The sequence below is a fragment of the Channa argus genome, chromosome 4 (genome assembly GCF_033026475.1).
Source record: "Channa argus isolate prfri chromosome 4, Channa argus male v1.0, whole genome shotgun sequence".
In the NCBI taxonomy this organism is placed as follows: Eukaryota; Metazoa; Chordata; class Actinopteri; order Anabantiformes; family Channidae; genus Channa; species Channa argus.
The window spans coordinates 14325452-14342220 of NC_090200.1; the positions used below are offsets into that span (position 1 = coordinate 14325452).

The following is a 16769-nucleotide window of genomic DNA, read 5'->3' on the forward strand; positions in this document are numbered from 1 at the left end:
TCCCGTCCCAGTCCCTACCTCGCTCTCTCTCCTCGCTCATCCTCTCTCATATGATAATCTGTTCTGACTCCTAACCAGCTGCCTCTCTCTGATACAATATTCTGGTTTTAGTGCAATCCAGCCTTGGCCCATAACCACATTGCATTTGGCATTTCCATGAATAAGCCGGTGCTCCTATCATCTCGTCTCAAGACAAACATCGTGGAGCTTTAGTGTCAGACCCTGTAATCTCCGAAACCTAAATGTTAAAAAATTATATTTTTAACAATGAATATTTTAAATTTGATGTCATAGTTGTCTGAAATTAATAACAGACATTTTATTTACTTATACCTGTTTTACACTCCTTGCACCTATATTGATATGATGATTTCTCTAATGTTCCGTTCATTGAATAAAAGTACTTCTAACCACATATAAAATGCAAATGAGGACTCAGCAACATAAATCTTTCCATGACAATGTTTCATTAGAACCTCCATGATCCATTAGAGTCACTAAACACATTAACTCACATTGTGTCAACACTGGTCTGTTATTGCACACCGTCTAATGAAGAAAATATCATTCAGAGGCTGATAGCATCAAATGGAGCGTGCCTGGGATACAAACTAGGCATAGACAGAACCTGATAAACTATTCAAAACAACGTGATGTCAGACACAGCACAGTTGTCTGATTTTGATGTTGGCCTTTCCCTGCAGAGATCTACAAAAGTTCACCAGATGACTCAAGGCCAAGAACCACACAGGCGCATGTTTAACTGCCACTATCTGTGGTTATCTCTCAGAAACTGTCTGCTGTATCAGTTTTTGCAGAACCTACTGTGGCTTGAAATACTGTGGGCTGAGCTATGGTTAAGGGGACAAAACAAAACCTGATAGCAGAGTTCGAGTCTGTTGACTGGTTATCCAAGAACGTCTGAGAGGAGGATTATGTCCTTATTGCTATCTGAGTGTCAGGGGAGAGTTGGAAGGAGCATGCACGCTCTGTGCTCACACTCTCTGTAGTGAACTGGTAAGGTTCTGAGATCGATTATAAAATTACTTAGTGGCTACTTCCATCAATAAAAAAGAAAAACCTCTAAAATGTCAAATTTATATCTATTTTTATTTAGATCTAAATTCAATTACTTTTCACGTGGCTTTTTGGTGGGCCGTAGAGTTAAATAAAGACAAAAAAGGTCCCATTGTGCACTGACCCGTCATTTCTAAACTTACATTTCTGCAGTTTACCAGTTGGCTCACACAAATATTTTTTTTTAAAAAGGAGAGAGAGAGACAAATATGCGGTAGTTTGATACAGTTCACAGTTTGTTCTGTAGACAAAGTAACACTCTGTGGACAGGGTTGTTCCTTTTTTTTTTTTTTTTTTTTAAACTGTGAGAAACACAAAACAAAACTCTGTTGACCTTCACTGTAGTATTGAAGAAATTTCAAAGGTACATATTCCCCTGGGCAACCAAAAACTAAAGTAATGTGCACAAAGGTAAGTATACTTTGTTTTGGTAAGTTAGGCCAGCTGATGCTTTAAGGTAACCATACTAAAAAATAAACCATGCTGTTCTCTCCTTTTGGCTCTCTAATACAAACAGTGCCTCCAATTGTACATAATTGTTCATTGTACATAAAGGCCAGATAGGACAGATAAGGACAGAAAATTCCAACAATTCTGCTTCCTTTGCTGTTGATCACACTCACACTTACTTGACTGCTTTGCATTAGTGGTGACAGTATGCCAATACACTGCTGATAGTTCATTAGAGCACTGATTATGCCCTGAAGGCATGGATGGTTAAATGTCTGTGGGTATTAATGTGGGTGATGTGAAAATAGTAGGAGCATATTAGGTATTTGTTTTTGTCACTCAGTATAACAGGAAATTGTGACGAGACAGAATTGTGTCAATGTATCACTACTACAAATTAACTGAGCTGACCCAGGCATAACCCACTAAACATTCAGCCATTAGATCGGCCACATCATGTGTCTCACACTTCCTCTCACAGTAATTCAAGCAAATGTATTTACTGTAAACAAGCCCTGTGGAATGGAATTCAATTGTGATGAGGTGCAGAGGATCTACTGGTGCCCCCGGAGGAGAAGAGAGAACTAGAGCTGATAATGGTCTCATTAGCAGTCTGTCAGTATCCATTCCATGCACAGACTCACCATGCAGCTTATCAATGTTAACTCTTAAAACTCTGGACTGGCCTGTAAGGCCTAGCACGTGTAGTCTGCACGATGTTGCAATTTGCAGCCTTTGACTTTATTTGATAAACAGCTGTGGACTTCCTCAGTTAGTGTCCCAGCGTTGCTGTGAGGTAGCTCAGTGAGTCGACGCCTTTATTCCACCGCAAAGTCACCTGGATGTTTGGAACTGCACCACAAGCCTGAAGCAGCGATAGAATTAACAAGCTCCAACAGGCACTCCATGAAAACAATACAGATCAAGTTAATATAGATGCCAAGGAGTGGAGGGCATAATATTAGAACCATAACAGCAGCGGCCCACACCACACAATCATAAACCAATTTAAGGCCATTCTAGGCAATTTCCTGGGGGCTTCCACTTGTGAGAAGACTTCAATAAATCACACAGACAACAAAGAAAATATCTATTTCACTGAAAATAGAGGACTCTATTGGGTTATGTCCAGAGCACTGTGGATAGGTGCATTTAAAGACAAGTTTAAATAAGAGTACTGAGATTTTAAAAACATACTACATGCTGCTGCTGTGTTTGGGTTTCATAGTATAACGTGTAGCTACAGGACATGCTGTTAACTCATTGCAGCTAAAGGATTTTCCATTGAATGACACAGAGTGTGCCTAGTCTAACGATGTAAAAGCTATAGGTTGACTCCATATTATGCCAAATTAGGGACTATACACACTGCCTTTCATCTTTTATGTACGCGGCAACCTCTGGGCCAGCTCAGCACTGTTTTTTTTTTGTCTATCAGTCAATACACATACACAAAAATACAATATTTATAGAACAGCAGGGTCAAAGGGAAGACGTATGAAAGCCTATCATTCCTACACAGGTGAAGTGTACACCTGTCAACTGTCATGTAATCAGAATCAACAACACAGTAGTTATACTGAATGGTTGACAAGGCTATAACCCCTTGTTTTACTGCTACAGCTATTTATAGTGCTAAATCTAAATCTTTGTTTTTCTTCCGAACAAACAGAAATATAAGAGCCACTGGTATTTCCAAATCGACTGAATCAAATATTTTCAAAGTGCTGTGTCACCATGGCAGCAAAGTCCTTTAGTCTTGCATGGACTGACCAAGCCTCACATGATTCCAGGTGGACATGCATGTTAACTCCACATGAAATGACCTCTTGCATGTGTGCTTGTGGTGATGACAAGAGGATGTAAACAATGTGATAGAAGTACTTTAATGAAAACATCAAATGCCCTTAGCTGCTTTTTAGTTGTGATTTTGTTAAGTGGCTGTTTTTGTCTCTACTTGATGTAAACTAAATGGATGCCAGTTCTTTTCTTTCTGTCTTATAGGGCACTTCAGCAGCAACAAAAGTGTTTAGAATCTGCTGACTAGAACTAGCTCTGTAATTGATTGATACAGGCTTTAAAATTGCACCTCATACAGCAAGTTGTTCCACAAAGGCTGTCATCTAAGAAACTTGAATAAATCAGGTTGTTTGGTTTTTTACATAAAAAGCCAGTGGTGAAGAGAGAACATCAGCACCGCTGAAGTGCCATCATATAACTCACAGAACAAGTTTTTCAATAGATCAATAGAAATCACATTTAACAATGAATTGCATTGCATCTCTTTTGTGTGAAGCTGCCCTTGGGGACAGAAAGGAAAGGGATAGGGAGAGAAAAGGAGCAAAAGGGAACAAGGAGGGAAGATTATCGCAGGCATGGCAGCCTGTGTGAGAAACTTAGCCTGGCTAGGCAGGGAGGTGGAACCCTGTGAATTCTAATGAACTGGCAAGACTCCCCCCAAAACCAGCTCCATCTCCATGGCATGAGGACGACAGGAGGGAAGGAGGAGGTGATTAGGAAGGTGCAGCCCCTCTGCAGAAAACCAAACAGAGCAGGTAATTTTCCCTGTGATAATTATGGCTATAACCAGGCATGAGGGATTGGTAATGGACCTGCTTATTCTTCATGCTCTGCAAAGGCAACCACAGAGCCTGTCAAGGGGAAATAGCATGATGATGTGGGTTTTTTTTTCTGTTGGTAGGGTGACTCTGGTAAGAGTTGCAATGGGTGTTGAAAAGGGCAGCGGGGGAACTTGGCCTTTGAGGGAGAGGTTAACGAATGAACTTCATTATTGAGGAGCATACCAGGGAGACCCCCCGGAGTGTGTGATGTATTGCCTAGCGTCAAACCTACACACTCCCCCAACATTACCAATATAGCCTGACATCAGCTCAGGGGGGAGGTAGGCGTGTAAACTAAAATAGTTAACCTTCTGACTTAAAGCTATAAGAAAAGAAGAAAACAGAGAAACTAACTGTAATATACTAGATTTATGTCAATAAAGTTACTTTAAATTGAATTTATTTTAAAACCCCAAAATTAATCAATATCTTCTTCACTTTTTGGCCAAGTAAATTTACGACTATTCTCTCTCATGGAAGACTAAAGTGAATAATGAGATGCTTCTTTTTTCAGTGCATAAACCCTCAAAAGAAAACTGTTTTAACTTAAACTAACACATTTAATGTTCTCTCCATGACTTCAGGTAATGCAGTTGGTCCAGTGAGGCAGTCCAGATCAACACAATGCAGATTACTTAAAAAAAAAAAAAACCTGCTCTGCTCAAGCATGAAAGTAACTTTTCCTTAGTTCTAGGAGCTTTATAAAAACAAGTGACCCACCAGAGGGACTAATGTTTTCCTCAAGATTGAGGGAGATCTTCAGGCTATATGTGATGTACACTACTTATCCTCCTCCCTTCCTCTCTTCCACCGGGCCTGGATGGGGTTTCTCTATGGTGGACTGGACGTAGGAGCTCTTTTTCTGAGCGCGCTCTCAACACTTTTACTCTTGACTTATGAGGATGCCATGGGTGCAGGGGAGTGATTCATCATTAGGTGTGCTCCTCTTGCACCCTCACACATTAGTAATGTGGTCCACTGAGGAGGAGTCCTGTCATCAGTCTGTACCTGGACCCTCTGAACAAGGTAGGTCAACAGGAGGCAGCAGCGGCTGGCCCACTTTTAGTCTTTCACAACACCTTTAAGTTTCCTCCAGCTCTGCCACAGCTGAGCCTGACAGACATACAAGGACCAGCCTGGTCAAGCACAGACACTGCCTCTGTGCCATTCCTGGTGTCTTCACTATATCTGTTGACGCATTAAAGCTTGTACTCCTTGTATTTAAGTACAACAGGTCAAAAGAAACTTGATGAGAGGTCAAAGTGAGAGAGAAATATAATGTTAAATTAAATATTACATCCCAACTAGAGAAGAGAAACAAATAAGACATGACTCATAGTTTGGATGAAAAGTTCCCAGATTTATCCATCTGAAACTGCCTGAGGGAATTTCATCACAAGACTCCCTAGTCTTCTGTAATACAACCGCAACAAAATAAGTGGCAAACACATGATCATCTGTTCTTTCACAAAATGTAGAGCCCCTTTAAGTCAGCATAAGCCTTTGACCTTAACATCACAGGTAATGCACATTTAAATACCTACCTCAGTATTCATGTTTGTCATTTCACTTGTGAAGATTAGGTGTAAAAAGGCTATTTGAAACCAAAACACAGGATTAAGGGATAATGCTGCTCTGTGTCTTGTGAGTCGACCTTGATTCTGTAATCCAGCACAATACTGGGGAACAGCATATTTCTCTCTTGTACATTCAATACTCTCACTGTAGAACAGCTCACTCTGATGTAATGGCAAAAGCATTATGGCACCACGCTGAAAAGGAAAGTAATCTGAATTAAGAGGAACTCCATTGTAACAGAACTGGAAATGGTATTATGGGATTTATACAAAGAACAAAATATCATTTACAGTATCTATACACTGATTAGATATCAAAAGGGAACAAAAGTGAAAGTAGAAGCAGACAATGTTGGTACAGGTTAAAAAGAAGAAAAAAAAGAAGACAAAAAACATACGTAAGTGAACAGGACTGAATTACACACACCTGCATTTTAATGATCGTAGTGAGAAATGAACTTGATCTTTAAAGTGAACCAACCTGCAGTCAGCCACAGCTTCATTAAGGACTGTGCCACTTAATCAGAGAGGACGCCAATTTAGCAAAGAGCTAACTATGCAGGAGGGACCGTCTGTGGCAGCAAACACATTGTGTTTGGTGTCACCTCACTCATGAGCAGATACATACATGTACTCCTCTCTTCTCCAAGTCTGCCTTATTTTTCTGACTGCGTATCTCCTTTTCAGTTTCTTTTTTATTTTTATTTCCTTCACCGTGCTGCAGACACAGTAGAATGAAAACCTGCCTTTGATGTCTGGGATCCTATAATGCTGAGCAGTAGAAATCCGCATCCCTGTTATCTGTAGAATCTTAATGATGACGGCTAACTTCACAATGGGTTAACCACATCTCTCTGTTCTCACACTGCACACCCATAGAAACACAAATTAGTAGCAATGTGAAAAAACAGCATTTCTCTAATAAAGCAGATTCAACAAAATGCGCACAATGCGATCAGCACAAATGTCAATGTACTGTATAATATCACCGAAAGCTTTTGTGCGCACTTCTGCTTTCTTCTCTGTCGATGTAACTTTTTTCCTTACTTTAGTTTCCGTGCAGAATGACACTGTTTGTCAGAAAAAATATGATCTTTGCTTAAAAATCTGTCCGATTAACTTGGAATAAACTTGATGTTCGGTACAGCATGCAGTCCAGCTTGATTGCCTTTGATGTACTGTGTCTAATATTATTGATCTTGAAACATCCTTACGAGAAATTTTAAAAGAATGATATTATCTGGGACATCCTACTCTTGCATGGTTTATTCAACAACATTCTTGTGAATAATTCAGGAATTAAATTATATATGTTAATTTTAACCGCCTTTATTCATGTGTGATATTGCATCAGAATTTTCACATTCTAAAAAATCCATAATGGAATATCTCTGACAATAACTTTTTTTTTGCTCTGCTTTAGTTTAGCATAATTTTTCTCAAAGTGCACTTTAGTGAGAAGTGAAATACATCAATATATACACGCCAGTGAGGGTGGTTAGCTGAGAGCGTAAAAGGATCATTTGTGTGCGCGGCTGCAACTTAGGAGGTTGATGATGGCACAAGGACATTTAATTATGGCCCCCATCTTAAAGCTTCCCCATCAGCATTAGTCAGGATCATATCTGGAGGAGCTCCATGACCTCTGCCTCTGTCACCCTCCATGAATCAAACCTTTCAGTACATGCTGACACTCTTATCCTGCGCTGAATGCGTGTACACCATAGGAAAGTGATGAGGCATCGGAAACCTGATGAGTGACGGATAACTTGCGCTTGTGCAAAGGCTGGCCGACTGTGTGCCGCAGCGAGTGAGACTGGCCGTGCCCTCCCAGCTATGCCAACTGCTTCGCCTGGCAGACGCCACCATCTCAGACAGCACAGCCCTCGCTCCCTGGCCCCTTTCTCACCTGAGGCGGCAGACAGCCGGCAGAAGAAAAATCGCCCACAGCAGATGGGGCCACTTACTCCGGTTGGACCATCCAAGCATTGTGTCCTTGTCACATGTCACTTACTCTTGTTTTCTGGTCTGACAACGCTTCAAGACAGGGCCTTTCAGTTTTGGGTGAGACACAAAAGGAAAAGGGGTTAGGGAAAGCGGACGAGGCGTCTCTTTGCTTCAGCTCAAATTTTCTGAAAGAGTCAACACCGAGAGAAGAACCAGATTAAGAGCCAACAAAAGCAGAGTACCCCAAGCTCCACAAAAAGCTGTTTTGCACCCCTACAGCTCCCCTCACACCCTGGGGGCCCCCACGAGGTGATAAAAAGAAGCGTCCTCGCCCATAGAAACTTATGCAAAGAAAATGCGTGTACAAAGGCCATTTGCAATTTTAAAAATGGCAGACATAATGCTTTTACTGAAAAATGAGGACCTGCCATATTGTGTTGGAGAGGAAAAAGTATGGCAGAAGAGGAAAAATGGAGAAAAATCATGCTGGCCTGGTTTACGGCAAATAGATAGCTCTATTGATTTCCTTTTTACAGTGACTGTCCATTCCTCACTGTTGTGATTACGCTGACCTATTTCAGAAAAAATACCCATCTATTATAGATTAAACCAAAACGTCCACAAAGAAAATACTCTTTGTGGAACAAACAAATAGAGTAAGATGACACATAACCTACAGTACAGAGAGAGAAAAAGATTGTGTCAATTTAAGTGTTCAGTGTTGCTCCGGGAGAAGAGGAAACAACGAGTTCTAGTACCATGCTGAGAATCAAATAACTTTCCACAGAAAGAGCGGTTGTGCTGAGTGGGGCCCTGCGTCGTCAATTTCAATTTCAACAAAAAGGCAACGCTACTAAAATATTACATTATAGCTCAGCTAACATTTAAACATAATGTCAATTTTGCAAAAACTAAAAAATCTTTTGAAAGAACAACAACGTATGACATAGTTGATAATAATCTACTGTACCGTATGTTCTACTGTATCGTGTTTTTACTCTAATACACCACAGCACAGTTCAGTGTTGTATGCTTTGTGGTGATGATTCCTCTGCGTCTGTGTGTATTGCTGTGTGTGCTCGTCCTGCTCCATTATGTCTGTGCTGTGCGTCTCACTAGACTATCTCTCTCTCCGCGTAGCTCAGGGGACTCTGGCTGGCTGATCTTCATTATCAGCCCTAGCTTAACAATGTACTGGATGCACTTCCCACATGAGTGCAACTAACAAATCCCCACAGAGCTGAATCAAGGCAACAATGTGATGAAATACCTTCAAACAACCACTGAGCATGGAACACTGAGCTATGCAGAGACAACTCACACTGCCCCGGGCGATTCCACAGGAGTGTGCCTGTTGCCAAGCAAAATTAGACAGCAACTGGGACATATTATTCTCCTAAATTGGCAATGTACAGCACTATTAAGGACCATAAATCTCATGTTTGATTAACTGAAAATACCTCAACTCACAGAGCCAATGCATTAATATTCCACAACTCATAAATCCAAGTGGGATCTGCCATGTCATTTAGAGGTAAAGCAGATGCTTTACAGAGGTAAAAAGCTGTCATTCTGCCATATGAACACAGAGAGCATTATTGGGTTTAATAATGCTGTTTTTCCAAACATACATCTGACTACTTTTATGAGAAAAGCATCAAATGCACTAATGCATGAAATTCACAAACACTATTTTTTTTTTACATCCAGTGAGTCTGAATGACTGATATAGTTTCAATCTAACTTTGCACTCTGTTTTCTAAGGCAGTGCAGGAGAGTCCTCATCATCTAGTTCCTCTAAAACAAATTGGCTGTACTACTACTATATGAGTGCAGATGTCTGATGAGAAACTCAATACAAGCTGCTAGGAAATATATGAAAATGCAGAAGCGAGTTCATGTTTCTCAATCAGTGTACGAAGTCTGTCACCACAATGGAGATAAATATAGTGTGAAAAAAACTGGGGCTCTCTACAACGCATCTGTAAGACTGAGAAGCGGAAGCCTCATCTGTCTGCTGTTCTCTTTTCCTAGACTTACATTTGTGCTACTGCCTCCCTCTGGCCACTCTATTCCCAATCTTAACCCAGCCACTCGCACACATGTGTATGTGTATCCTTTATTACACACTGATAAAAGGGACTAACAGAAGGTTAACATCTGCAAATGCAATGTTATCAAATGTACTCAAATACAATAATAATGTATAAAATGTATTTAATTTTTTAGTATTAATTAGTAAAGTATTAATTTTGGTACTTTTGAATTGGGTTTTATTATTGTACAATGTAGTGTCATAGTTGTAGTTGAACTTCTATGTAAAATATGTAGAGATGCAAGCTCTTGTCTTGTTGTTATGGTCATAACAGTCACCGTACAATGATTATATTGAACATATACAGTTGCAAGAGAGTGAGAGGATTAGCTCTAAGTAATCGGGAGATCTGCTGTGTTCGAAGAAGAGCATCCTGACTATGCGACCTGTGTGTGTATGCGTTAGCTAGCTCACTGCTATTCGAGCTGTGAGACACAGCCCCAGACTGCTGATGGTAGATTAGAGGTGAGGCGTCTAATCTCAGTGTAATCAGCTGCTGCATCTGATCCTCTGGTCCAAACCATCTCTCTCAACAGGTCCAAACAGAAACTCATCTCACAGTAACACAGCCCTGCCAAAGTAGGAGAAGGTAATGGCACATATTTGGTGTCCACAATCAAAGTAAGAAAACAACTACAATGCAAAGTTTCAGCCCTTGATCTTTTGCTGTCATCACATCACATTTTTCACACATGCAGTATTAGAGAAAAAGCAACTGCTTCAGAACAGCCCACAAAACAGAGCAGATGTAAAACTGTCAGGGAAATGTAGAGGAAAACCACAGTTGACTTCTTGCTTAGAATTACAGCCTTGTGGTAAAAAAAAAAAAAAGCTGGCAAGGGGCCGCCCCTTTTGAGGAATGAAGAAATAGGGGAAGACAGAGAGAAGTGAGGGTGCTGCTTCAGAGGGGAAATCTACGCACGTCCTGAATAGGGAGCAGACCCCAAAGTCTGATGATATAACTTATGATATAAGTATCTGTTTTCATCTAGAATACTTCACCTTCTGATGGCTCAATGACTTGTCCAGGCGCATGGATGTAGAAAGGATGCAGAGGAAAGAAAGCTTGAAGAGAGGAAAGCAGAGGAGAGGAGACGAGACGAGAGGAGAGGAGAGGAAAGGAAAGGAGAGAGGTCTGCCAGTGAACAGCTGCCCCTGTAATTTATATTGATGAGGGGACTGGCATGGCAGGGAGCTTCCAGCAGTTTGATCACTCAGGCAGAGTGGGGAGTTAGTCAGAGACACGGCCCATCCCTGTGGTCTGGATTTGATCTGGGAAGACCTCCTAAAACACACACACACTTGCACAAATATACAAGTCTGCCAAGCTCACATTACGAGTGGCAGTGTATATTGGCGTAGTGGGGAAGCCGATGTTTTCACTCCGAGAACAGAAATAGATCTACAGCCTGGCTATTAGCATGTAGGGCAGAGCGATCTCCCCATTATCTCTCCACCAGCAAAATAATCACTAGGCTTCGCTCAAAAAGACCTTCCCTGTACATTCTCAATGACCATTAACTGGCCTTTGAGCCTCTTCTTGTACACATACCTCTGATGAGGTTTTACAGCTGCTTCCTGTCTGTGAGGTACAGCAATCAACTACTTGTTAAGAGGCTTCACTTTGATTTCCTCACATGGACAAGATTTGAATATTTCACACTGAAATGAGACGGTGTAGTCCAGTCTCTGCCCAAGACTTTGAACCAAGACTCCTAAATCATGCTCTTTGATTTGAGCCACCTTCCAGAGTAGAGGTGCTTAGCACCGCACTAATTAAGATAGAGGGGCAGTGGATGGTGGCTCAAAGCAAATCTGTTTTACCTTGAAGATATTCTGACACAACACAGACACACGCACACACACACACACTCATACACACACCACAAACACATCATAAAAAAATACCACAGACCCTCCAGACAACCAAATAGCTTAACACACAGTCATGCTGCTGTTTTGACGAGGTTGTTTGAACAAGGTGGAGTCTTCTAGAAGTAGAAGATCATATCCTTTGCCCTGCTGTCTGATGTAAGAAAGAGCTGGGGTGTTTTTCAGGGGAAGATGCAGCCTCTCACAATCTGAAACTTTGACCGGCCTTACAGAAAAGCCCTCTGGCCTTCCCTCTCCACAAGTTTCATCACAGTGATCAGAGTGAAAGGATAGCCTTAAGGGCTAGTTTCTTCCATTCACACTGTGGGGTATGAACACAAGCATAGATGTACACACACAGATACAGACACACTGCAGTACACCACACAAAGGTGTTTTTACATGCCTTTCGATTGCACTTCACACATGTCAAAATACAGAACAAATCTCTTGGAAATCATTGATTTCTACAGGTTTGACTGTTCATCAATTCTTCATGAGCAAACTGGAACAGAAAAGGCAGTTATGGCTAGAAAAGGCAAAGCCTGTGTACTATTGTTGTAGTGCACAAAGAAGCTTTGCATCTCATGTGAGAAGTGTCACATTCTGTGTCTGTATCTTTCAATTTTAGTGATATAATCTGCAGTTGAAAAGTACAGACTCTGGTACTTAGGTTATAAACCACCACACAACACCACATCCGTGTTGTTCAGCTGCAAGGCCTTGCAGAAAACAAAGAGGTTCTTCAGTACACCGTCTGCTTCAACTGTGCATGATTATCAAGCAGTCATAAGACTGCATAGCATTTTAATTTCCTCTCTGGGGTTATCATCATATTCTCTCCAGGATGGAGATGGAGAAATACAAAATTATGAAAGTAGATAGTACAGATATAATTGAAGGTATTGATGTATTACAGTTCTACTAAGGCAATAATATGTTTATAGCTGCTGATGAAGACAAAGTAGAAAAAAATACAAAGAACTTGTAGCACTAGAGAAAGAACCTGTAATAAAAAAAAGTTTGCACTCACAGGTATGTGTCTTCTTTGTTACTGAGATACCTGCGAAGACAAAACAAAAAAGACAAGAAAGGTAAGGTACACATAAAAATGCAAAATATCCATTACAAATATTAACTTATGTAGAACTGTTTATGGGTGACTGATGATAATAATAGTGATGAAGAAGGAGACCCTGTGGTCCAACAGACTGTCACTGTCCAAGGTCACTGAGGCGGCAGGTCCAGGGTAATTAAGTGTGTAGGCTGGTATCAGACCTGCAGCAATAATACATCAACATCCACGACAAGGTGGCTGAAACTTTATCCTCTGCAGGCAGTGGATGAAAATTTATACTAAAACAAACAGCATTTGGAATGCTAATGTGTTGTGCAGTCACACAGATTAGGCCTGAGCACATGACTAAGCCAGTGGCCTACAGCGAGATGGAGGCACTTTGACCTCTATGCTAGTTAGTTAATCCTTTATTTAAACAGGTAGCCTCATAGATCAGGACCTCTTTTCAAGAGAGACTGTGTACAAAAAAATTATGTGAATAGGGCTATGGAATATGACCAAAAATTCACATCACACTATTGTTAATTTCATATCCTGATACTAATATATCATGACAGAGCACAGTTTCTGTAAATTCAATGAAAATACCACTTAGTAAAGCTGATTTTGTATTTTAATTTCAATTATATACTTGATCAATGTACTTCTGAATAGAATCTAGGTGCAAATTTTTAATTAACCATCTCACAAAATGTACAGCATTCTTTAGTCCAAAGATTATCTTTTACTGTATGAGACGATTCTTCCATAGTTGGCAGTCATGTAAGTCTGATGTGGGCACATTGTATTAAAATTTAAGGGGGGTTTAATTGAGTCACAAGATATCTCATGGACTGAGTAGCGCACAAGACAACCTTGCCAATAGCTGCTTGTTGCTACTCAGCAGCTGTGTTGCTAACTAAAGTTACCTAGTACAAAAAGAAATAATCTTTGCACAACATTATTTTAAATTAGCATAACCTTTGCAATTTATCCTCAGAATACATTTTTCTAATTCTTCATTTGCTCCTCACAAGTAATGGATGAAATCTCCCGCTTGGCTTACTGTCTGCTACTTCTCCATTCTGTGTCACCTTCACTCTCCTTTGTGTGTGTTTGTGTCACTATACTGCCTGCATCCGCACCGTTTGGAAGATGATAGACCATAATAACAAACAATAGATATTTTTCTATTGTCACACAATATAAACTATCATATCGTACAGCCCTATATGTGAAAGCAAATCATTGACATAAGTATCATTGAACAACAACAAGTATTGATGAAAAACAAATCAATATACACAGCACACCTTAAGCCAGAATAATAGTAAATAGTAAATATATAGAAATAAATTAAAACAATTACATGGAACATTTCAAAGATCTATGCATACGGTCTTCATCAATTCCATTAAAATTATAATTGCATTGTATATGTGTGTGTGTGTGTGTGTGTGTGTGTGTGTGTGTGTGTGTGTGTGTGTGTATGTATATATCTCAACACTGTGCATAAGTGAAAAACTAAAGGCTTATAGCATGATGAGAGGCCTTTCTATAGCCAACACAAACCATAACAATGTATGGCATTTCTTAAATTGTTGTTACATCACGGGTCTCAATAATCATATATAGCTACAACCACATTGCCAAATGTTTATCAAAGTGAACATTTCTGGTTATGAGAAGTAGCGGGATATCAGTACAAGGTAAAATTTTAAGCAGGGATCTGGAAAATGTGCTGTGATTACAATGTGAACTGCAAAGGTTAAGTGATAAACTGGTGCCATTTAAGATAATAAAAATCTAAACGTACAATGCAGGTCATTATGGCCAAGATAATATGATTAATAACTATGGTAAATATATGGAGGCGGCTGTAGCTCAGTTGGTAAGGCAGTCGACCACAGACCACATGGTCAGTCTATGGGCAAGACACTGAACCCCCAAAAGCCGATTCCCATCCCCAGCTGTGTAATTCCGTTCCAAGCCTGGTAGAAATTGGGGAGGGCTGTATAAGGAAGGGTATCCAGCAGTAAAAACTGCCAAATCAACATGTGGACGATGACCCTGAACTCACAGGATAAGCCGAAAGGACATAAAAATAAATAAAAAAATACGGTAAATAAAAGATTATCCAAGGATCTGAGAGAAACCAAATATTGGCAGTTAAGACGTCTGACCAACTATGACTGCTTATAAACAGCTGGCCAGTCAGACCAGGGTGATTCAGACATTGAGAAGCTGAGGCTGAAGCGGAGCTGGGCTGTCGAGATGCACCCTTTGGGTGTCAACTCATCGAAGGAGCAACTGCTGCTTCTCCTATCTGCAGCATTGGTCTAATGCCTCAGGAGCTTGACGCGGACGAGCACACAGCCAGCCGTGGTCCCCAGCGGGCTGCTGGATGCTCATGCTTTGTGGGGCGAAAGCACACTAATAGATCCCACTTGTCATGCGGAAGCAATGGCTAATTTTTCTACAGCTTGCATTTGAAACTCGGGGGACGGCGGGCTGACATGATTCAATAACTCTCTGTGAGAAAGGCGTCTGGCCGGCGATAACAATGTTTCAGACACATTTGAGGGGAAACGAGTCAAACAGCAACAAGGGGGGAAACAAATAAGGCCGTCAGCCTCCTATAGACATACACAGAGAAACACATAACTGATATCAAGGCCACTGAGCAGAAAGAGGAAAAAGAGTCACCTAGGGGCCAGCAGTCAGTGAAGAAGCTGTAACATTCTCCCAGTGCTCAAGGCCAAATACTTTTTCCAATGGTGACATTACACAAGGAGAAAATAAACAGTAATCTAGCCCTAATTCGACACTTCAATCAAATGGCATGGAAGCCAGTAAGAGCTGATGGTCCATTAAAAAGCAGCAGTGTTAAAGTACAGCACACAGTAGCTGTACGAGCTTGTAGCAGTTAACTGGCTCTTTGTTTTGATGAGTGAAACAAGTTCTTAGACTATTTAAGGAACATAGCTGGTGCACTTAGTGGAAACTGTATTAGAAGGAAGAAGGAAATAGGCTGTTTTTTCCTGGCTCTTTGTCAGACCAGACAGTAGGCTACAATTACATTCTTAAACTATTAAACAGGAGTCTGGTGACAATTAGACAGGAGACATTATTCAATCCCAAAAACATGTTATTTCATAGACAACGTATATATACAGTAAACAAAGGGGGTTAAACGAATCAGAAAATTACAGCCTGTTGCCTCTGCGTGTTTCCCTGTGAAGTGTTACTAATGTGTCGGGCCTGACCAGAGATCTTAACGTTATAAAGAACTCTTTGATTGCAAACTGTTTATGCAAAAGGAAGTGAAAGAACAAGTATGTGTGAGGGTGCATTTACAGTATCCGTGTGCGTGTGTTTTTCTAAGGTTAGCCACGCAGACCACACTGCTGTCACTGCCTCCTTCACTGACAGTGTCAAGATGTAACTATTCATCTGATCTGACACTGTGAAGGCCCGTGTTGTTAACAGTCAACTATTCAGTTTCATAGCAAAGACGTTGTATTCCATAATCACTAAAATCAATAACTAATAAACTGTGTTATTATAATATTCATTACAATAATCAAAATAAAGGTCAGCATAAATGTGACTATTATGGAGGCATTCTGAATCCGAGTTCACTTCTAGTTTACCTCTGAAATGCATATATTAAATCTGAATTCTTCATAAAATCAAGCCTATTTAAAGAGTGGTGTTTATTATACAGTAAAAGCACCCTGGGGAATTATAAACAAACAGTTGTGTTTACTGGACTTGCAAAGTTTCTCTCTACAAAGCATTGTCCTTAGGGTATGAAATATCATGTTGAATGCATTAACTACTTTGTGAATTTTGCAAATTTGTTTTGAAACCTGCATTGTATGTACCAGGGATGTAAAAATATATTGACATTTAATAGTTTGCAACACAAAAACAAAATTATTAACTGTATCTTTAGTCTCTCAATATGTATTGAGTAGTCTCATTCAACTCTGCTTATCATTGTAATTTGAAACCCCCAAGACCAATGTCGGCAGTGAGCACATTTCCGCTTGGCTTAAGATACATTTGGA

The 16769-nt window shown here is 40.3% G+C and overlaps 1 protein-coding gene across 3 annotated transcripts in view; it reads right to left on the reverse strand.

The window, feature by feature from the left end:
- The window catches only part of roraa (RAR-related orphan receptor A, paralog a), a 171904-nt gene that overhangs the window by 48341 nt on the left and 106794 nt on the right, over nucleotides 1–16769 (reverse strand). For 2 of the 3 annotated variants that reach the window (XM_067500535.1, XM_067500536.1), the window contains exon 2: nucleotides 12673–12702. In XM_067500535.1, coding sequence (XP_067356636.1) covers nucleotides 12673–12702 — 30 coding nt within the window. Of the gene's footprint in view, nucleotides 1–12672; nucleotides 12703–16769 lie in introns of those variants that run through there. The other variant, XM_067500538.1, reaches the window with a different exon arrangement.